Source organism: Nicotiana tomentosiformis, chromosome 11, assembly GCF_000390325.3.
Source record: "Nicotiana tomentosiformis chromosome 11, ASM39032v3, whole genome shotgun sequence".
NCBI classification, from domain to species: domain Eukaryota; kingdom Viridiplantae; phylum Streptophyta; class Magnoliopsida; order Solanales; family Solanaceae; genus Nicotiana; species Nicotiana tomentosiformis.
Genome location: NC_090822.1, coordinates 80,139,116 through 80,161,352, shown reverse-complemented (window position 1 = coordinate 80,161,352; position 22,237 = coordinate 80,139,116). Strand labels below are relative to the sequence as shown.

Here is a 22,237-nt window from a genome sequence, read left to right as displayed (position 1 = left end):
TGTGATGAGAAACGATATGATTTTTCAACGGATCGATCGGATTATAAGCTGACGTTTACATTGGGCTCGACCATGACGCACGTGATTGTTGTCCCGTCGATTTAGTCTTTCAAGGTATTTAATGCATGTCAAACGGTGGTCGGCCACCGCTGATACTGAACTGCCATTGCTTTAGCCTATAAATAGTCCTTCCTTTTATCATTTACCACTTTACATCTTCAATCTTCCAAATTTCCCAAGTTCTTTTTCGTATTCTATGAGTTTATTCGCAAATCTTGATTCCTCTTTGCAAAATTCTTCTTCTAAACCACCAAATCTTCGTCACCTTCTTTAAATCCAAAATGGTGAAGACATCAAAAATCGTCCCCCAAAAATAAAAAGCTTCTTCTTCCCAATCTGCCGCCGACAAAATGTCGGTGGATCCACGGCTTGAGGAGTGCGTTCCGGCGGAGTGTGTTCTTACCTCTGATCCACGGCTTGAGGAGTGAGCCCGTATCGAGATATATTTGTTCGATAACCCGGGAGCATGTCGAGCGGATAAAAAAATATTATAACTGAGAGAACAAAGAAGTGGTAGTGTCGTCTCCCGAAGAGGATATTACTACTCACGTGAGAGAGTTTTTAAGCGTATACACTTACCCTTTCACGTTAGGTCCCCTCGACCCCGTTATCATAGATTTTTGTCGTAAATACCTAATAACCCTAGGCAAGATATATCCTTCCTTTTGGCGGATCGTTATTTTGATATGATATTTTATGAGTAAAATCGAGGGGATGCCTTTCACCCTTGATCATCTTGTCCGATTATACCATCCTCGCCTTTTTCATGGAGGGTTAATAAAACTCCAACGTCGAGCTACCAAAGCTCTGTTCTCGAGTATAGACGAGGATAATGATCGAGGCTGGATGGGCAGATTCGTTTGAGTAAGGACGTCGGACCTGATTCCGACCTAAAAGATGCCTTTTTCCCGAGGAGTGTAACATGAAGCGTAAGTGTAATTCTATTGTTATCTCCTACTATTTTATCCTTTCATTTCCTTTCTCACCAATATTCCCCCTTGTGTGATGTAGTGGTTCCCTGGATGCCCGACGCAATGCCCAATCTCAAGAAATAGGTACGTGATCTGGTTTCGACCTTCTCTTACGCCGAACGCTCATGGCGCGACTTGTCAAAGGGCCGATGGGAGGCAAAAATTCATGGTAATCACCTTTCTCGTATCTTTTGGTAATTTGAATAAGATGTTTTTCACACACTTTAATAATATTTTTCGTATGTAGGTATGGGAAAAGATGCGGTTTTGAGGCCCTCATCCGTCGAGGAAGAGGCTTCGGCCTCTGTCCCAAATCCAGTGAAAGATAATAAGAGGAAAAGAGCTCTCATCCTAGAAGATCAAAAACCGAAGAAGGGGACGGCTCGTAAGCCGAACAAGAATATCATTCCTTTGACCATAGAATTAATTCTGCGTATGAGGGATGAAGAAGAAGAAGAAGAAGAAGAAGAAGAGAACGATGGCTCTGCGCTGGAGGCCCGAATGAAGAAGACCACCAACGTTCCATATGCAGCTGGATCGATGGTGGTTCATAAGGCTCCGCCTCGAATTGAGGATATATCGGAGAAAGATTCGGGCAGAGTCCCTGAGTTTTTGGAGATCGAAGATGCTTCCCATCGAAGCCAACGGATGGGGGTAATGTTTGAAGAGGCTCTCCTTGAATCTCTTCAAACCGAAGAGAATGATCCAAGTGATTCACTTGGGGCAGTACCAACCGAAGACTCGCCCACCTTCCCTGCTTTTTCCGCAGGGGCAATTTGGGAAGCCCAAGCTTTGGGGGCCCTCAAATTAGACAAGCCTCATGATGGAGACGATCCTTTTCGTGACCTATTTATCGGTGTTGAGGACGCTACCGGCACAAATGACGCATCGAATCTTTTTCACGGGGTGCAGCAGGCTTTGAATCAGGTAAGCCTTAAATTATATGACGTTACTTTTAAGTTTGCTTTTATTTTCTGACTTCGTTTCTTCTTTCTTTGTAGGCCACGGCAGTTCATCGAGAATCATGTTCTCAGTCCCGAACCGAGCTGCATCGATACGAGGCCGAGCTTCAACGGGTTACGGAGGAGAGGAACTCCCTAAAACTCCTCTTAGGCTAAAGGGGAGAAGAAATAAAGACCTCCAAGCTGAGTTGGCCAAGGCTCACCAAGATCAGATCGATCTATCCGAGCAGGTAATAATACTTATAAAAGCCTATGGGCTCGATATCAGAACGATGGCTAATTTTTTGGTCTCACAGTTGCAGCAGAAAATTGAGATGATCGGAAAACTCCATGAAGAAGTTGATGTGATAAAAGTGGAGTCTTTGAAATGAAAAGAAGGAATAGACTGCTTTGCTGCAGAGAAAGAAACTTCTCGAGCCCAATTGTCATCGGACGAAAACCAACTTCAAAAAATGAAGGAGAAAAGCTCGGTCCAAGCAAGAAGAATAGAGGAGCTCGAGGATCGGTTGGCCTCTGAACTTGCCAAGGCCGAATCTGACGCCGAAAAGACAAAGGCCGATGCGGATGCACTCGTGGCCATCTATCGGGCCGATACTGAAGCTGCTCAGGTCCAAGCAAGAGAGACAACTGAGATCACCGATACTCAAGCACATTGGGTCACTGAACTTGCTAAGTGCCGATCTCGGAGGGAGACCCTCGAGGAGATCCATGCTCGAGGTTTCGATCTCGTCGAAGAGATTAAAAGGGCCAAAGAACTCGAAGTTGATGTTGAAGCCTTGGTTTCCGATGACGACGATGATGATAATGATGATGATGATGATGGAAGTAAGAGCGGGTCCGAGAATGGGGGAGCCCGATAGAGAAGAGACCGCTCCTGGGGATAACCAGGAAGCTTAGTCCTTAATTTCTATGTTGTAATCAATCATGTAAACAATCTTGTATATATAAAAATATCCCATTTTGCCGACTTGATTCTGTTCTGTTTCCTGTCTTGTGAAGATTTTATTTATGCCTTATTATTTTCATAAGGATTTAGGAAACTTGATCAAATTTGGACTTCTTAGCCTTTATAACCGAGTGAGAGCGTACTCAAACTTGAAATAGGGTAGCTCATAGGCTTAGTAGTCGATTGAATGATTCAAAATCAAAGTAATGTAGCCCGTAGGCGTAATGGTCGAGTGAGTGCTTGCTCAAACTCAAAATAAAAGTAGCCCGTAGGCTTAGTAGTTGAGTGAATGATTCGAACTCGAAGTAATGTAGCCCGTAGGCGTAATGGTCGAGTGAGTGCTTGCTCGAACTCGAAATAAAAGTAGCCCGTAGGCTTAGTAGTCGAGTGAATGATTCGAACTCGAAGTAATGTAGCCCATAGGCATAATGGTCGAGTGAGTGCTTGCTCGAACTCGAAATAAAAGTAGCCCGTAGGCTTAGTAGTCGAGTGAATGATTCGAACTCGAAATAATGTAGCCCGTAGGCATAATGGTCGAGTGAGTGCTTGCTCGAAGTCGAAATAAAAGTACACTGTAGTCTTAGTAGTCGAGTGAATGACTTCAAACTCAAAGTAATGTAGCCCGTAGGCGTAATGGTCGAGTGATTGCTTGCTCGAACTCGAAATAAAAGTATCCTGTAGGCTTAGTAGTCGAGTGAATTCTTTGAACTCGAAGTAATGTAACCCGCAGGCGTAATGGTCGAGTGAGTCCTTGCTCAAACTCGAAATTAAAGTAGCCCATAGGCTTAGTAGTCGAGTGAATGATTCGAACTCGAAGTAATGTAGCCCGTAAGCATAATGGTCGAGTGAGTGCTTGCTCGAACTCGAAATAAAAGTAGCCCGTTGGCTTAGTAGTCGAGTGAATGCTTCGAACTCGAAGTAATGTAGCCCGTAGGCATAATGGTCGAGTGAGAGCTTGCTCAAACTCAATCATGTTTGCAAAATAAATCTCGAAATAGAGGAAGTTTTCTTAGATATAAGATATTGGTAAAGAAGAGAACTTTATTTGCAAGTCATTATACATGTGTTCATGTTTTGCGTCAGGGCTCGGGCCAACTACCTGAGCATGGTTCGTTTTGACCATTTGGCTCTTACAACTTTTCCTATTGGAACCCTGTTGTTACGAAATAACTTTCTTGCATCAGAACTTGATATATTTGAGGCTAATGCCCCCCCAGTATTCAAGGTCGATTGTAAAGAGGCCTCGGATATTGTCGAATTATTTCTAAGTTTAGCAGGATCACTGGTTTCCTCGTTAAAAACCTTGCCAAAAAACCCATTTAGGGTAAAACCGGTCTAAGGGAAAAAGAGTGCAACGCGTGCTTTCAGACCTAGGGCTTTGTATTGAAGGATCCATCCCACCTCCTGATTGGACTCCTGCAGGGGTTAGTTTCGAAATGTAAACAAATATGGGAAGGTCGTACCTTAGCAGTAGTATCGTTTTAGGTGTGACACATTCCAATTGCTTGATAGTTGTTTTCCATTTATAATGCCGAGCTTGTATGATCCTTTTCCGACGTTTTCGAGAACCTGATACGGTCCTTCCTAGTTCGGTCCTAGTTTTCCTTCGTTTGGATTTTGGGCACTGAGGGTGACTTTCCTTAGCACTAAGTCCACGAGTTTAAAATGGCAAAGCTTGGTTCTTCGATTATAGTATCTTTGGATTCACTGCTTTTGGGCGGCCAATTGGACGAGAGCAGTTTCTCATTTTTCATCCGATAATTCGAGGCTAGTGTTCATAGCCTCGTTATTTAACTCTTCTGTTATATACCGAAACCCGGCACTGGGTTCCCCGACTTCGACTGGAATCAAGGCTTCGAAGCCATATACTAAGAAGAATGGGGTCGCCCATGTACTAGATTTTGATGTTGTTCGATATGCCCAAAGAACTTCGGGTAGGATTTCTCTCCATTTTCCCTTAGCATCGTTCCTCCTCTTCTTTAGGTTTTGAATGATAGTTTTGTTTGTTGATTCAGCATGCCCGTTCCTAGTGGGGTGATACGGTGTTGATAATATCCTCTTTATTTTGTGGTCTTCAAGGAATTTCATCACTTTGCTGCTAACAAACTGTTTTCCATTGTCACACACTATTTCGGCGGGTATCCCGAATCGACATACAATATGATCCCAGATAAAGTCTATAACATCTTTCTCTCTTACTTTCACGAAAGCCTGTGCTTCAACCCATTAAGAGAAATAGTCAGTCATAAATAAAATGAATTTAGCTTTACCTGGGGTTGATGGCAGAGGGCCGACAATATCCATTCCCCATTTCATGAATGGCCATGGGGATATGACTGAGTGAAGTTGCTCTCCGGGCTGATGGATCATCGGTGCAAACCTTTGACATTTGTCACATTTTCGAACAAACTCCTTTGCATCTTTACCCATATCGATCCAATAATACCCTGCCCTGATTATTTTTTGGACTAATGAATCAGCACCAGAATGATTCCCACAAGTGGACTCGTGCACCTCACGTAGGATGTAATCGGTGTCTCCTGGACCCAAATATACTGCCAATGGTCCATCGAATGTCCTTCTATATAGCGTTCCATCTGCAGTTAATGTGAATTGAGCAGCTTTGGTCCGTAGGGCCCTCAAAGTTTTAGGGTCCGGTGGGAGCTTTTCATTCTTTAAGTGTTCAATATATTTATTCCTCCAATCCCAGGTTAAGCTCGTAGAATTTATCTCGGCATGACCTTCTTCGATCACGGATCTAGAGAGTTGAACGACAGTCCCCGAGCTTATCTTGTATTTCTCGACCGATGATCCCAAATTTTCAAGTGCATCAGCCTTACTGTTTTGCTCTCGTAGAACATGCTGTAAAGTCCATTCTTTGAAATGGTGCAAAGTGACCTGCAATTTATCCAAATACCTTTGCATTCTACCTTCTCGAACTTCGAAGGTTCTGTTTACTTGATTTACCACCAGCAAAGAGTCACACTTGGCTTCAATGACTTCTGCTCCCAAGCTTTTAGCTAGCTCGAGATCTGCAATCATGGCCTCATACTCGGCCTCGTTGTTAGTCAACCTAGTAGTTTTGATAGATTGCCTAATAGTGTTATCCGTGGGTGGCTTTAAAATGATGCCTAGCCCGGAACCCTTTACGTTCGAAGCCCCATCTGTAAAAAGGGTCCATACCCCCGATGACATACCCGATATCAATAAGAGTTCTTTTTCAACTTCGGGTATGAAGGTCAGCATAAAATCGGCCACGAAGTCCGCTAATATTTGAGACTTGATGGTCGTACGGGGTTGATATTCGATATCGTACCCACTGAGTTCGACTGCCCATTTGGCCAATCGGCCTGACAGTTCGGGCTTGTGCAAAATATTACGAAGCGGGTAAGTGGTTAATACACATATAGGGTGACATTGAAAGTACGGTCTTAACTTTCTAGAGGCGCTTATCAGTGCAAGTGCCAATTTTTCTACGTGCGGATATCTAGTTTCTGCTTCTCCTAAGGTTCGACTTATATAATAAACGAGAAATTGCGTACCTTGTTCTTCTCGAACTAGGATACCGCTTACCGTGATTTCCGATACTGCCAGGTATAAGTAAAGTTTTTTGTCTGTTTTTGGAGTATGAAGCAGTGGTGGGCTCGATAGATATCGTTTTAATTCCTCTAATGCATGTTGGCATTCCGGGGTCCAAGTGAAATCGTTCTTCTTTTTGAGTAGAGAGAAAAATTTGTGACTTCGATCTGACGACCTCGAAATGAATCGGCCTAAGGCTGCAATCCGTCCTGTTAACCTCTGTACAGATTTCACGTTGTCCACGATGGTGATGTCTTCGATGGCCTTGATTTTATCGGGGTTAATCACAATCCCCTGATTTGACACCATGAAGCCGAGGAATTTGCCCGAACCAACCCCGAAAGCACATTTCTCGGAGTTGAACTTCATGTTGTATTTCCTTAAAATATCGAATGTTTCCTGCAAATGGCTCAAATGGTCCTCTGCGCGCAGGGACTTAACTAGCATGTCATCAATATAAACTTTCATTGATTTACCTATTTGTTCCTCGAACATTTTATTTACTAGGTGTTGGTAAGTAGCTCCCCCATTTTTAGCCCGAAGGGCATCACATTATAATAATATGTTCCATACTTGGTGACAAATGAAGTCTTTTTCTGGTCTTCCGGGTTCATTTGGATTTGATTATACCCGGAATAGGCATCGAGAAAAGTAAGGATCTCGTGGCCGGCCGTGGCATCGATCATGCGATCGATGTTGGGCAGCGGAAAGGAATCTTTGGGGCATACTTTGTTCAAATCCTTATAATCTACACATATTTTAAGTTTGTTCCCCTTTTTAGGCACTGCAACTACATTGGCTAACCATTCAGGATATTTCACCTCCTGAATGGACCCTATTTTGAGGAGTTTGGTTATCTCATCCTTTATAAACGTGTGCTTTACCTCGGACTGGGGTCTTCTCTTTTGGTTTACCGGTCTGAACCTAGGGTCCAAGCTCAGCCGATGTGTCGTTATATCCGGTGGGATTCCTATTATATCTAAATGGGACCAAGCAAAACAATCTGTGGTATCGATAAGAAATTGAATAAGTCAGTTCCTCAGTTCGGGGGTTAATCCTGTTCCCAAGTATACTTTCTGTTCGGGCAAACGCTCGATTAATATGACTTGCTTCAATTCTTCGATCGTTGATTGGGTGGCATCGGAATCATCGGGAAGCACGAAGGATCGAGGAATCCTATGATCATCATCTTCATCGATCTTCTGATTTTCTGGTTGGGTTAAAGCTGGTGTCTGTGATTGCTATTTGGCATCTTGTTCCCCTATTGAGCTCGATCCCTTTATTGGCGAAGGCGAGGATATCAGATTCGTTTCCTCGACGACAAACATTTCTCTTGCTGCCGATTGCTCTCCGTACACTGTTATGACTCCCCTCGATGTTGGAAATTTAAGAACCTGGTGTAGGGTCGAGGGTACAACTCTCATGTTGTGGATCCATGGCCTTCCAAAAAAGGGCATTGTACCTCATGTCGCCTTCGATTACGTGGAACTTCGTTTCCTTGATGATCCCGGCCACATTTATCGGCAGAATTATCTCACCTTTGGTGGTTTCATATGCCATATTGAATCCGTTTAGGACCAGGGTCGCGGGTACGATCTGGTCCTGTAGACCGAGTTGTTGTATGACCTTCAACGTAATGATGTTGGCCGAGCTCCCTGGATCGATTAACACACGCTTAACTTTAGTTTTATTCATAAGTACGGATATTACCAGTGCGTCGTTATGAGGTTGTACGACTCCTTCTGCATCTTCATCATTGAAAGACAAAGTTCCTATGGGTGTGTAATCCTGAGTTCATGATCGCTTTTCTCTTACAATCGATGTCTTAGTGCGTTTAAGCACCGGCCATTGAGGGGTATCGACATCGTTGATGATCATGTGAATGATGTGTTGTGGTTCATCTTGTTCGTTCTGCTTGCCGAAATCCCTGTTTTTGAAATGGTTCTTCGCCTTGTCGCTTAAAAATTCTCGAAGGTGCCCTTTATTGAATAACCGGGCTACATCCTCACTTAGTTGCCTTCAATCTTCCGTTCTGTGGCCATGGGTGCCATGATATTCGCACATTTGATTGGGATTTCTCTGGGAAAGATCGGTCTGCATGGGTCGAGGCCATTTTGTGTCTTTGATGCATCCGATAGACGACATAATGGCGGATGCATCAATGCTGAAGTTATACTCCGATAATCGAGGCGCTTCCTTAGTTCTGATAGGCCTGTCGAACCCACTTTTGTTCATCGGTCCCCGAGACCCTTGACCTCGATTACTTCTTTTGTTGATTTGTCCGGGGTTACGCCTCGATTCATTGATTCTGTGGTTTTCGTTATACGGTCGATATCGATCCTTGATCGGATCTTGTTCTCGATTGATATCCCTTCGAGCAGCGGGTTCAGCCCCCAACTGATCGTCTTCGACTCTAATTTTTGACTGGTACCAATTGTGCACGTCTGCCCAAGTAATAGCTGGGTACTCGATCAGGTTATGCTTCAGTCATCGTGATGCCGTCGAACTTCGTTCGTTCAAACCTTGAGTGAAAGCTTGAACAGCCCAATCGTCTACGACTGGTGGCAGGTCCATTTGTTCCATTTAAAAACGAGATACGAACTCCCTTAGCATCTCGTTATCATTTTCTCTTACCTTGAAAAAGTTTGATTTCCTCGTTGCGACCTTTATGGCCCCGGCGTGTGCCTTTATGAAAGAATCTGCTAACATGGCAAATGAGTCGATCGAATTCGGTGGTAGGTTGTGATACCAAATCATTGCTCCCTTCGAGAGTGTCTCTCCAAACCTTTTCAGCAATGCAGATTCGATTTCATCGTCCTCCAAATCATTACCCTTGATGGCGCACGTGTAAGAGGTGATGTGTTCGTTAGGATCAGTTGTTCCGTTATATTTGAGAATTTCGGGCTTACGGAATATTTTGGGGATTGGTTTTGGGGCCGCGCTCGAGGGGAAAGGCTTTTGCACGAATTTTTTGGAATCCAACCCTTTTATCATTGGTGGAGCCCCCGGGATCTGGTCGACCCTGGAATTATATATTTCTACTTTTTTGTCGTTGGCTTCGACCCGCTTTGTGAGTTCCTCGAGTATTTTAGCAATTTCGGGAATAGTCCCCGATTCTTGCTCATTTGACCTCACTATGGCTGGCTCGGTTCTGTGGGCAATTTCTCGGGGTGGACTGGGCTCCGGCCTACTTGGTAGCTGGGTTTGGCTCTGCAACTGAGCTATCGCTACATGTTGGGCTTGTAACATTTCAAAAATCATGCACAAGCTGACGCCGTTTTCCTCAATGTTGTGGGTGTTTCGAACTGCAGACCGAGTGCCACCATAAATGCTATTTTCGGGTTCAGAATGTATGTTCGCCTCAATGACCACATGTGAATTGATATCTATTGGCACTCCGATCCGAGCTCCAACGACGTTGACAAGTGGTCTTTCGGTACTGGGTATCAAGTTGTTGTTCTCTTCTTGAAGACCAGCTTCGTTGTCGATAGGTAAGGCCATTTGATTGGTAGTTAGTCGTTGCTAATCCGAAATCAGAGATACTTTCGGAAATAAGCGCAAAACGGTGTGTTTTTGCATATTCGTATCAAATAACCACTATTATCCTTAGCCCCACGGTGGGCGCCAAACTGTTTACCCTAAAAACGGATAGAGTTAAATTTATACATAGTTCTAAGGATATGTGGTATAGCTTAATACAAATCGTAAAGATAAATAGAAATATCAAATATGGATTGCAAAGAATGTAAAGTAAACAAGGTTGTAAAGAAGATGATTTTTAGGATTAAACAAGTTGAATCAATTTATGAAGCTCAAAAGAATAACTCTTTAATATATGAGAATATGGTGCTTGACTTGCAATGTGAGCCAAAAAACTTAGTCCTTACAGAAATAATAACCATCCTCTTTATAGTAGAGGGATCTTATTTAGATATAATTAAAAATACATAGTGGGAGACCCATGATAAATCAGTTTTTCCATAATTCCTGCCAGGATTCTCTCCTCTAGTGGGATTGCAACGGCTCTTGTCTATGAGCTCGATATTGACTCGAGTTTTCGGTCTTGACTCGAGCTCTCGATCTTGACTTGAGCTCGATTCTGACTCGGATCCTTGAATTGATTCGGGGTCAGTGTTGGTCGGTCTCTGAATCATAAGCTCGATAACTTTACTTTGCATCATAGTTCAACTTGGATTCGAGCTTGATAATGATATCGAGCTCGACATTGATCGGTCCCTCGGGCTCGAAACTTGTTTGTACCATCTTCGGAACCCATCTCGAAGTCCTACTTCAATCTATTATGTTTTGACCTCGATCAGTCGTACGAAGGCCGAAATCTATTTCGACCGTATACAAACTCAGAACTCAAAAAGTTTAAATCTTGAATCTGCATATGTACATAGAAATCATCAAGCAACTCAATTATACTTGTAGTTTAAAAATTTACAACAACAACAACAACAAAACCCAGTGCAATCCCACATGTGTGGTCTGGGGAGGGTAGTGTGTATGCAAACCTTACCCCTACCTTATGACAGAAGAGAGACTATTTCCGATAGACTCTCGGCTCAAGAACAGTGAAAAAGACAAAATAAACAAATAGTAACAATGGCAAGGAAATAAGATAACAGAAACAAATAGTACAACCTGTAATAGCAAAGGAACTAGAAATACGAAGCTATAAGAGAAGTGCGAAAACTACCGGCAATAATGCCACATCGTCTAACAACAAGGAACTTGGAATAAAAGAATAAAAGAGTAATACTACTACTGTAGTTTATAAATATACCTTTCTTCATAACTAATTTTTAACCTTACAATCAAATCACCGAAAATTCCCAAATCAACTCATAGCAGAAACCTTTTATTAGTTGATTTTGTGATGAAATCATTAATTTGTGGCAGCTAACATCAGGATTCAATAAAACATAAAGCATGATAGCTAGCATCAAATTTATCATCCCATATTGCAAAATTGGTACGTCCAAATTTATTGAAGAAGATGATGAAATGGCATGCTTGTCGGAAACAATATAGAGACAAGAATGATAGTGGAAGTAATCATAAATTTCAAATTTAAATAGCAACCTCTCAATGACAGAAGAAAATCATAAAGATAGTGCAATGGACAATGTAAAGTAGCCCCTTTTGCTTTCTTTTGGACCAGTCCATACTCATTCTTTCTTCTTCTTTTTGTTTTCTTAGTATCTGATATTATAAATCTAATGACTTAATTAACTAATATCTTCTATTTACTCTATATAAGTCTACTGGTAAAAGTATTTTCTACTAAGAGGTTTTTTTATTTCCAGAACAAGAACTCGAAACCTTTAATTGATGTCATTCTACCACCCTCCTTATCACTATTCTTTTGTTTCACTTTATGTTTGATTCGATACAAAATTTAAGAAAGAAATACATAATTTTAAAACTTATGATGTTTAATATGCCATGAGATTTTTATGGCTACAAAATCATGTTACTAAAGAAAAAATGTTTAAAACTAAGAGGGCGTTTGGACATAAGAATTGTAAAATTCCAAAATAGTGGGGAAAAAAAAATTCAAATGAAAATGGTATTTTAAATTTAGAACTGTGTTTCGATATGAATATAATTTTGGGTTGGTTTTGAAGTTTTGTGAGTGGTTTGAGTGAAAATTTTGAAAAACAGTTTTTTTTGAGTTTTTCAAATTTTCAAAAATTTCCAAAATGCATCTTCAAGTAAAAATTGAAAATTTTATGAACAAACGATGATTTAGAAAAAAGTGAAATTTTTTTGGAAAAATGAAAAAATTTCTTACGTCGGCTCTAAATTATTTTAAAAGATAAAAAGGTACTATCATTCTTTTGATAAACTAAGGAGTAATAAAATATGTCACATAGAGTAATCATTCTCATTTATTTTAATTTGGCGTGGCTCGTAGACTCGTTTATAAATTAGACCCCTAGAAGCAAAAAAGACAAGGACACTAGCTGGTAACTGAAATAGAGACATGGCTACTCATAGGAATTTCAAGAATGCCTTGATTGCATTTGTTGTTCCCCTTCCCTCCATTATCTTCTACCTCTATTTCCTTCATCAAAATCAAGATCACTCATTGTGCAATCTCCATCCACTTTTACTGGCTAATGTAGTGTTTTTCCTTAATGTCAACGTCCTCTTCTGGTTCATTGCTCTTCTTCAATCAAGCCATTGGGTAACTCACTTGTAAAATGAAATCACTGTCAATGCTAGCTCTTCCTTTTTAACTTGATGATTTGAAAATTGAAATTGATTTGCAGCTGATAGGTTTGTACTGGATGGTGATTCCAATAATGCTGTTACATTTCTATGCCAATCATCCCACGGCACAGACACAGTACAATCAATGGAGATCACGTATTGTGATGCTTTTGACATGGATTTGGAGTATTAGGCTGATTCACAGCTACTTCCGACGTGAAAATTGGCAATGGGGAGTCAGGCAAGACTGGAGATTCACAGACTTGAGCCACCAGTATGGCAAGAAATGGTGGTGGGTCTCTTTCTTTGCTATTTATCTCTCTCAGCAGGTAACTCTTTTCTTCATTTGTCATGTTCTTGCTTTATGAATATGACTCTGTTTCATTTATTATGTGGTTTGTGAAAAATAGTTATAATCTTACGTTAACTTTTCCAGATTTTGTTTGAGGGTCCCTGTCTTTATCTCCTCATACGCTATTTGAGCAATGTTCATCATATGAGCTAGTTTCTTATTTTCAGTTAGGCTCAAGTCCATTTCTTTTATGCCACACCTATTTCTATTCTTGATTTATCCAATGTTGGGCTCCCATGTTATGTTTTTAGAGTTCCATCTTGGTTAGACTATGAGTTGTTAACTCTTTATATGGTCTTCGGCGTTACTCATCACATTAACTAGCTTTTGAAATTGAGTTAGACTCAAATTTTAAAATTCTCTATTTCTTTACAGGTTGTACATAAAATACATAGATCACTTGCAGTATCAGCCCTTGATTGAGTTTATGTGCAGTATGCCTTTTTCTGATGGCACAAGAATCATATTAAAAAGTGTTGCAACAAAGACAAGAAATATGATAAGATTATTTACCTAGTGTCAAATTCTTAGCCATTCTCCTTTCCAATTTTTTACTTGCTTTCTTCATTTAGCATTCAAGTTTGGATGTTCATAATAACTGAAAACATCAAATCACATTTGCATTCTGTGAGTTGGGAGAAACAAAAAGAAAAAGAATACTCCCTCTTCAAATTCTTTGTTAATATAGCATTATGATGTTGAAATTTTTGTATACATTTGCCTTTGCAGGTTTTTCAGATGGGGATATGCCTGCCTCTATATGTTGTCCATTCGCAGAACAAGCCATGGAATATCTGGGATTTCATTGCCATAGTCATCTGCCTCTCCGGCATTACAATCGCCTATCATGCCGATACACAGCTCCACAATTTTATTAGCAGAAATCAGAAACTGAAAGAACTTGGCCAACCGATGGTTCCAATTCTTGACAAAGGCCTCTGGTGCTACTCAAGACATCCTAATTATTTTGGAGAACAGTTGTGGTGGTGGGGACTGGCCGTAATTGCATGGAATTTGGGTCAAGGTTGGACCTTTATTGGTGCACTCATAAATAGCATTTGCTTAGCATATGTCACTGTGCTTGTGGAGAAGAGGATGCTTAGCCAAACATACAGAACTGAAGCATATAAGCTCTACCAAAAGACTACATCTGTGTTGATACCATGGTTCAAGTCTTCCTCAATTGGAAAAGATAAGAAAACTTGACTTCATATTTCATCAGTTGATGTGCCTTATTCTTTGGCATAGCAGTTGATAAGAACGATTGTAATCTGCTCTGTATTTATTTGTTTTGTATGAAAGATGGTTAAGAAGAACTTCTTTACTGAGTTATCTTAATATATAGTAGACATAGTATGTAAAAGAAGAAAAATGTGGAATAAGTTAGATAAACTAAATCAAGCAATCAACTCCCATAATGTATGATTTGTTAGTATAGTTGTGTTTTCCGGACCAGGTGTAGCATTTTCCGACTTTTAAAAATAATAATTTCTGGTAACATATAGGCACAGTTGAGTTGTTTTTCAATACAATGGCCTAGACAAGTGTAAACTCAATCATTACACCTAAATCCCCTCCCGTTGCTATAAATACTCCTTATCATGGCCTCGTCTGGATATGAAAATGTAGAGTGATATCAACGATGCAATGGTATTTCTCTTGAACCGTCTAATTCTGCTATAATTTCCGTTATTTCGTTGCCAATTTCTGCCGTTTGGTAACATGTTATTAGTACAAGTCTCTTGATATTTCTCTTTGAATTCGTTTTTCTACTTCAAGTGCAACTTTCAAAAGGCTTACGAGATTAATCTTCTTGTGAGTCTACAGGATTGAGATAAAATTCCTGCAATTTAGAAGATCAACCAATAAGACTAGTATGAAGTAAGAATTGTTCTTATCCTATTGAGTATTTTGATTTTCTATCTAAGCTTCCAACTATATTAAATCAGTTCTGGTATAGATTTAAAACTCAAAAGAAGTCGTGCTCCTTGCTTCTCTGTGCCCTTGTGGTGTATATTCTCAAAATCATTTGCTGCAGAATGATATGTAAGATAGTGCAACAATGATCCTTGTAGGCTTGCAACTGTTCAAATTTGTGTTAGTGCAACAATGCACAGAAGACAAGATTATGATAAAGAGTGAGAAGGTGGATCAGTTGACCGCTTCTGCCCTTCGTATATTACTTGTGATTTAACATCCTTCTCACTTAAGCAGCTTTCATAGCAGATATAATTCTCCACACACAGAAATAATCCATCACACTGCAAATTCTTGAAAAACAAGATTCCAAGAAGTTTAAACTGAAAGGTCATCTGAGATGCTCGCATTGTAAACAAATTGATTCTTATACTTTCCAACTGAGAAGGAAAATCAGTGAAGTTATTCACTTCAAGATGCAACTGATTCAAAGAATCAGCAAGATAGCCAGATGGATTTCTTAAGAGTATGTGTTCAAATGTCAATCATGCATATTCAGCAATGTCAGGTCTTATAGATTATATGAAGGAATCAATCAGAGTAATAGAGACCACATAATAAACAAAAACTTAAGACAAGTATAGTGCAAAAGAGATTCTTAATGATCTCGATAAATGAGGGATCAGCTTCTGCTGCTCTTCATAAATCATTTTGAGCTGCTTATTGGACGTTAAGAGTCTTGAGAGAGTGATATAAGAAGAATCTGTGAAACAAGTGATCTCTTGGACATACAGTTTATCATCTGATTTTTCAGAGAAAAGTTCATTATTGACAATGTGAAGCGAGTAATTTCACTTGCAACAAAAGAATAAAGTCTTAAACTTCACTAGCATTACTTGGGACAGGAATAACTTTTTTGCAACATCCAAAATGATTAAGCTATTGTTGTCCAATTACTGAGTGAAACATATTCGCCTTTCATTTAATAAAACTCCCAAGTAAGTTTGCAAATCCATACATTTCATCTTTACTGTAAACAGAATTTACATTAAAAATAGGCTAATCCTAAAGAAATATAATGAGTAAAAACTAGCTAGTATTTCATCTTAATGAAAGTTGTAGCCATTTGGAAATGGAATACATGACTAAGAAATGCTTCTTGATCAACTTAGTAGATAAAAAGCTTGAAGCCGTTATTTTGCATTTCTTCAACCTGAATTTCCTCGACATTCTTAGCTGAATTTGCAACGGATTCCTGGCACGACTTTACTTCGATAGTTTGTAGGCAAGTGAAGTAACCAAATTCAGAAGGGATTTCGACTAGACAATCACAACTATGCAGAACCAGTTTCTCAAGGTTAGAGAAAGCATCCTCTGAGATACTCCAACGCGCAAAGGAAATATTTTCTAGCTTCAGCACTTTTAGCTGGGAGAATTGCTCATCACTTACTTCCCATTCTTCTCCACAAAAGGCATCGGATTGCAGCTTGAGTATCACAAGGTTATGAAGTGTTGACATGGCTGAAATTTCACTCCATGGCAATCCAAAACCACAAAGTGTCAGCTTCTTAAGATCTGACGGGAAATTGAATACACAAGGTGATCGCTCTGGCTTGTGGAAACAAAACACCTTGAGTGATTCAAGCTTGGTTAAGTGCTGTAATCTTGGGAACTGATTGCAGTCCTTTTTTTGTTCCTCAGAATAACCCCATGATCCTGAAAATATGCATCTCAGTTTTCGAAGATTAGGGGTCTTACTCAATACCCTCTCCACATCTTCACCAGATGAAAAAGCAGGAGTGGAAAAAGTCTCCAAATTATCTAATTCCGAGGGATCCTCAAGGAATATTTTTAAGTTCTGCAAATCGAAAGAGGCACGGTCGTTTAAATGTAGATGTCTCATCTTAACCATCTTACACAGGGAGTGTGGCAATGAAAGTTCACTTCCAAGCCCTTTAACCACAAGTGTTTCAAGATTCCGGAGATTGTCTATAGATGATGGAATAGATTCCTCAAAAGTTCTAAGTGCAAGGTACCTCAATTGACATAGTTCAGTTGGGAAAGAACCAACAGTGACAAACTCCAGATCTAACACTCTAAGACACTTAAAGCTGTGAAAAGCAAATGAGACCTGATTGTCGACTGAGGGGATAACATCATCACCAACCTTCCTGAATAGTAAGGAATGGACATTGGAACAAGATGGACTCCTTTCAACAAGATTGTGCTGTTTTGAATAAATGGATATACGACGTTGTACAAGCATTCGAGACAACACTTCGGTAGAATTTGCATCTTGATCCCTGTCCATAGGAAGAAACAGAATCAAAACAAAGTAAAATTGATTCAGTGAGAAAGTAAAAACTGAAATTGATTACCTATATATCCACAGTAGAAATTTCTCCTCCTTTGCTTTTTCCTTGCAAAATTCAAGCAACAGATCATGGATACGACATGCTTTTACTTTTCCAAGACATCTATTCTTGGTGGACATCACCATATTTCTTCTAATAAGATCCTCTAAATAATCTTCTGCTATATCAGCCAAGCGTCTTTCCTTTTGTTTTACTACCAAACCCTCCGCCGTCCATAACTTCATTAACTTTGAGATCTGAATCTCTTTGTCCTCCAAGAATGCTCCAAAATACAGAAAACAAGGTTTGAGATAATGGGGCAAATTCTTGTAACTGAATTGTATGATGTGCTTGGAGTCACCACGAATATGTGAACCTAAACCATCTGCCACTTGTTCCCACTGCTCTTTCTTCGTCATACTTGCAAGAACACCAGCTACCAAAACAATTGAAAGAGGTAACCTTCCACACTTCTTTGCTATTTCTTGTCCAACACCTTCAAGATCCGGTGGGAAACTTTGTTGGAGAAACACCTTTTTCTGTAACAACGTCCAGCTTTCATCTTCAGAAAACAAGCGAAGATGATGAAGAGAACTAACACAGCTAGCATAGTTAGCAACCTTATCTAGCCGGGTTGTCAGCATAATTCTGCTACTGTTGTTGGTATCCGGAAAACATGACTGTAACTCATCCCATGCTCTAGTTTCCCAGACATCATCAATGAGGATAAGGTATCTCTTTGAAAATAATAGTCTGCGCAACTTAACAGCTAATTCAGCTTCAGGCACTTCACTAAGATCTGTTGGCTTGTCGACCACATCACTCAGAATAGAAACCAACACCTCTCGACGGTCGTACACTTGAGAAACATAACATTTTGCACGAACATCAAATTGTGGAACAACTGATTCATCTATGAATAGTTTGTTAGCAATTGTTGTTTTACCTTGTCCAGCCATTCCAACAATAGAAATGACATCTCTCTGTGATGTTCCTCTAACAAGTAGGTTTGTTATTGTTTGCAAGACGTCCTGGAATCCCACCATATCTTCAGCTATAGTACAATCCAGTTGAGATGATATATGGCCTTGGGAAGCCTTTCTAAAGCTTTTTGGTCGTGAGCCACGCGCCTGGTCTAACGTAGCTTCCATGGCCTTTTTCTCCAGCTCTTTAATGAAGACCATCTGAACACCTTTATCCCCTTCTGTCAGTAGTTCCAACTCTTTTGTCGTCATTTTTGCAAGAACACCAGCCAGCACAACAACTTGAACAGGTGACCCTTTACACCCTTTGGCTAATTGTTCTCCAAGAGGTCTAAGATTTGGCGGACAACTTTGTCGGGGGAACGCCTTATTTTGTAACAGCATCCAGCTTTCTTCATCAGTAAACAAGCGCAGATAATGGGGTGAACTAACACGTCTAGCCTTAGTGGCAACTTCATCTAGACGAGTTGTTAGAAGAATTCTGCTTCCATTGTTGGCATCTGGAAAGCATGACCTTAGATAATCCCATGCTACAGGGTCATTAACATTATCAATGAGGAGAAGATACCTCTTTGGCAATAAAAGTTTGTGCAACTCATCAGCTAATTCATCTTCTCTCGCTTCACTAAGATCAGTTGTCTTATCAACAAGATTCCTCAGAATAGCAACTAATAACTCTCTGCGTTCGAAAACAACAGGAACAAAACATTTTGCACAAACATCGAACAAAGAGACAACTAATTCGTCAGCTAATAGTTTGTTAGCAACTGCTGTTTTACCTTGTCCAAAGGTGCCAACAATCGAGATAACATCAAGCTCTCTTGGTGTTACTCTAACAAGTTGATCTCTTAAGGTTTGCAGTACATCATCGAAACCTACCATTTCATCTGTTATTTCTTCAGTTATCCTTGGAGTACTGGCCATTTGTGATGATACACTAACATAAGAAGATCTCTGGTTCTCCAGAATTTCATTGAACTCTTTCATCGCCTCTTCAGAGAAGTTCACGTGATCCCCATTCTTCGCCAGTTTTGCAAGAGCATTGGCCAGCATAACAACAGCAAGAGGTAGCCCGCGGCAGGTTTTTACTAGTTTTTGTCCAACATCTCTAAGATACGGTGGGCAACTTTGTCGGAGGAAAACCTTATTTTGTAACAACATCCAGCTTTCTTCATCAGAAAACAAGCGAAGACGATAGGGAGAACTAACACGTGTAGCATAATTAGCAACTTCGTCTAACTCTGTTGTTAGAATAATTCTGCTTCCATTGTTGGCATCCGGAAAGCACGACTTTAAAAAGTCCAATACTACAGTTTCACGAACATCATCAATGAGGATGAGGTATTTCCTTTGCAACAATATTTTGTGCAACTTGTCAGCTAATTCATCTTCAGGCACTTCACTAAGATCAGTTTGCTTGTCAACAGCATCATTCAGAATAGCAACCAACAACTCTCTACGTAAATATACAACAGGAAGAAGACATTTTGCATGAACATCAAACAGAGAGGCAATTGATTCGTCAGAGAATAGCTTTTTGGCAACTGTTGTTTTACCTTGTCCGAAAGTGCCAACAACTGAGACAACATCAAGTTGTGATGTTCCTCCAACAAGTTGATTTCTTAACGTTTGCACCACGTCCTCGAATCCCACCATTTCTTCAGTTATGCTTGGCATACTGGCCAATTGTGATGATGTGGCAACATTGGAAGCATCAGTGAAGTTGTCTGTTGGTGCGTCACACGCCTTGTCCTCCTTAATCTTTTCAACCTCTGCCTTAACAAACTCAATCTCCTCAATGAGATCCGAAAGCCATGGTGTAAGATACCAGCCAGGAACATCTTTAGTCGCGAAACAATCAACTATATATTCTATTTCATATGCCTTGCCAATTACCACTGTGGCAAGATGTTGCAGTCTGTCATGATTAATACATTTTGCTGCTGCAACATCGCTCAAAAAAGGTTGCAAAAATTCAAGATGCTTCAGCACAGATTCAAGTTGGCTCTTGGCAGAAGGAAGTGTATCAGCAGACTGGTTAAGGAACTCCTTCATGTTGTCCAGAAGGAAATCAACAAAGCCAAGTCCATCAATCCTAGGTAAAACGGATTGAAATGACATTTGAATGATCTGGTAAGTCAAAGCGCTGATACTCCGAATCAAGCCAGGCAAATCAAGGGTGGCCTCTTGATTTATTTCTCCAGATGCCACGTCTTCCTCGTTACCATATAACGAGAAAATGAAAAGTGCTGCATTGACCATCAAATTATCTATTTCTCTAAGCTTAGATCCAAAGCCCTGTGGTGGCAGATCCTCAAGATAAGTTCCCAAATAGTCCAACATCTCGAAAAAGTTCTCCATTTGTTTTTGATCCTCCAATGGAACTATCAAGCCGTAGCTATAAGAGAATTGTAACATCAGCAGATTGGTTTTGAGAAAAATGGTAAACATTGTTTCCATTTTTGCTAGGACAACGTGACGCCAGGTTAATTGTGGTCCGGACATAAAAGATTGGATGAGTTCAACATAGATACGGCGGACACAAGGCTGAATGGGAAAGATTCTCTTCAATACGAAATCAGTAAGCAAGGAATTGATATCAGTTTCCTGATTATGCTCAGGAAAATGCAAGAAGATAATCATTGCTGCATGACAAGTGACAGCTATAGCATGAGTAAAGAAAGTCATTTGGCTAGAGTCTTGTAATTTTCTGAAAGCAAGTATGTAACAGAGAGATTGTGGTGAACTCAATGCGCAAAAGAGTTGCTCCTCAAGTTGTGGACTAATAGATAAGGAAGAGGCCAAAGGTGTGCTCACCACATATTTTATAGTCTCTATTACATCACCAATGAGTTTTGCTACAGACATGGGAGTAGCATCAGAAAGATTTACTACCTGAGGATAAGAGTATTGAGCTTTGATTTCGGACTTACAAATCTGGATCTTTTCTTGCACCTCAGACAAAGTGAGATCAAAGTTTGGATCAGGTGGCACCATTCCTGTGGAGAATAGACTGTAGAGGTCTGATCCTACAACTCTAACCATAGCTCGGACGTGTTCTGAAGCATCCATCAAGTTACTGTCATTAGTAAAGCTGTGCAGCCTCAGGAAAATGTCCAGAAACTTCAGCTCCATAATGAGGAAATTGATTTCATCCAATATTATTGCATCTGTCAAGGACAATCTCCATTGATCTTTCATCAAATCTAGAGCTTCAATGGCTTCTTTGCAAAACATCTTACAGTCTCTCTATCAGAATATTACTTCTTTTTTTTCTTTGGTTTGTCACACAAGAAAATGAGAAGCTGACTCGATCAGTCCTCTTTATATTCAGATCAAGAACATTGCACAAAATGGTAATAGCGTTGACTTTAGTAATTCTTTAATTTGTACATTATTATATAGTAAGTCTTTTGTATGATTGTATATATACTTCACAGATATGACGTGTGAATAGACAGTTCAACCATAGAACTTAATAATTTGTAATTCAGGTCTGTTGTATCAGTTTTGGTGCATGAATGTGATCGTTTAATTTGTTGCATTTTCAGGTCATTCCAAGGTGGAGGTTTGAGTTAGAAAAGACGAAAGATACTATTGAACATGATAAATTGGAGTCGAATATTTTGAAAAATACAATACATAAACAAAATAAATAAAGATGTGCGGAAAATAGATGATTATAGTATATCTTACTCTATTACTCAAATAGTCACTCAACTATTTGAAATTATCTAGTGAAGTTTTATTTCTTTCGTTTGTAACAGAAAAGTCACATAACTATTGTTATAGTACTCAGAAGTCAGAAGGCCGCTCAACTAGGTTTCCAAACTTTTGATTATCAAATGTCTAATTTACCCTTTAAATTATCAATCTTTGTCTTTTTTCTTT

General features: G+C 39.9%; 2 protein-coding genes across 2 annotated transcripts; one reads left to right on the top strand and one right to left on the bottom strand.

Annotated features, from left to right (window-relative positions):
• The first annotated feature begins 12,484 nt into the window (after positions 1-12,484).
• On the top strand, positions 12,485-14,416 carry LOC104092016 (uncharacterized protein C594.04c-like). Its single transcript, XM_009597495.4, has 3 exons — positions 12,485-12,714; positions 12,800-13,069; positions 13,822-14,416. Exons 1-3 carry the CDS (start codon positions 12,511-12,513, stop codon positions 14,296-14,298), a joined length of 951 nt encoding a protein of 316 aa, XP_009595790.1. The 5' UTR covers positions 12,485-12,510; the 3' UTR covers positions 14,299-14,416.
• Positions 14,417-15,966: 1,550 nt separating this feature from the next.
• On the bottom strand, positions 15,967-21,583 carry LOC104092015 (putative late blight resistance protein homolog R1C-3). Its single transcript, XM_009597494.4, has 2 exons — positions 17,388-21,583; positions 15,967-17,312 (listed from the first exon to the last, which is right to left on the bottom strand). Exons 1-2 carry the CDS (start codon positions 21,581-21,583, stop codon positions 16,178-16,180), a joined length of 5,331 nt encoding a protein of 1,776 aa, XP_009595789.1. The 3' UTR covers positions 15,967-16,177.
• Between the last annotated feature and the right edge of the window lie 654 nt (positions 21,584-22,237).

Excerpts from the sequence above, each read along its gene's own strand:
- LOC104092016 (XM_009597495.4), top strand. The coding sequence starts at position 12,511 with ATGGCTACTCATAGGAATTTCAAGAATGCCTTGATTGCATTTGTTGTT. Across the intron at positions 12,715-12,799 it reads TTCTTCAATCAAGCCATTGG|CTGATAGGTTTGTACTGGAT; the intron begins GTAACTCACTTG and ends ATTGATTTGCAG. Across the intron at positions 13,070-13,821 it reads CTATTTATCTCTCTCAGCAG|GTTTTTCAGATGGGGATATG; the intron begins GTAACTCTTTTC and ends TTGCCTTTGCAG.
- LOC104092015 (XM_009597494.4), bottom strand. The coding sequence starts at position 21,583 with ATGTTTTGCAAAGAAGCCATTGAAGCTCTAGATTTGATGAAAGATCAA. Across the intron at positions 17,313-17,387 it reads TTTCTACTGTGGATATATAG|GGATCAAGATGCAAATTCTA; the intron begins GTAATCAATTTC and ends TCCTATGGACAG.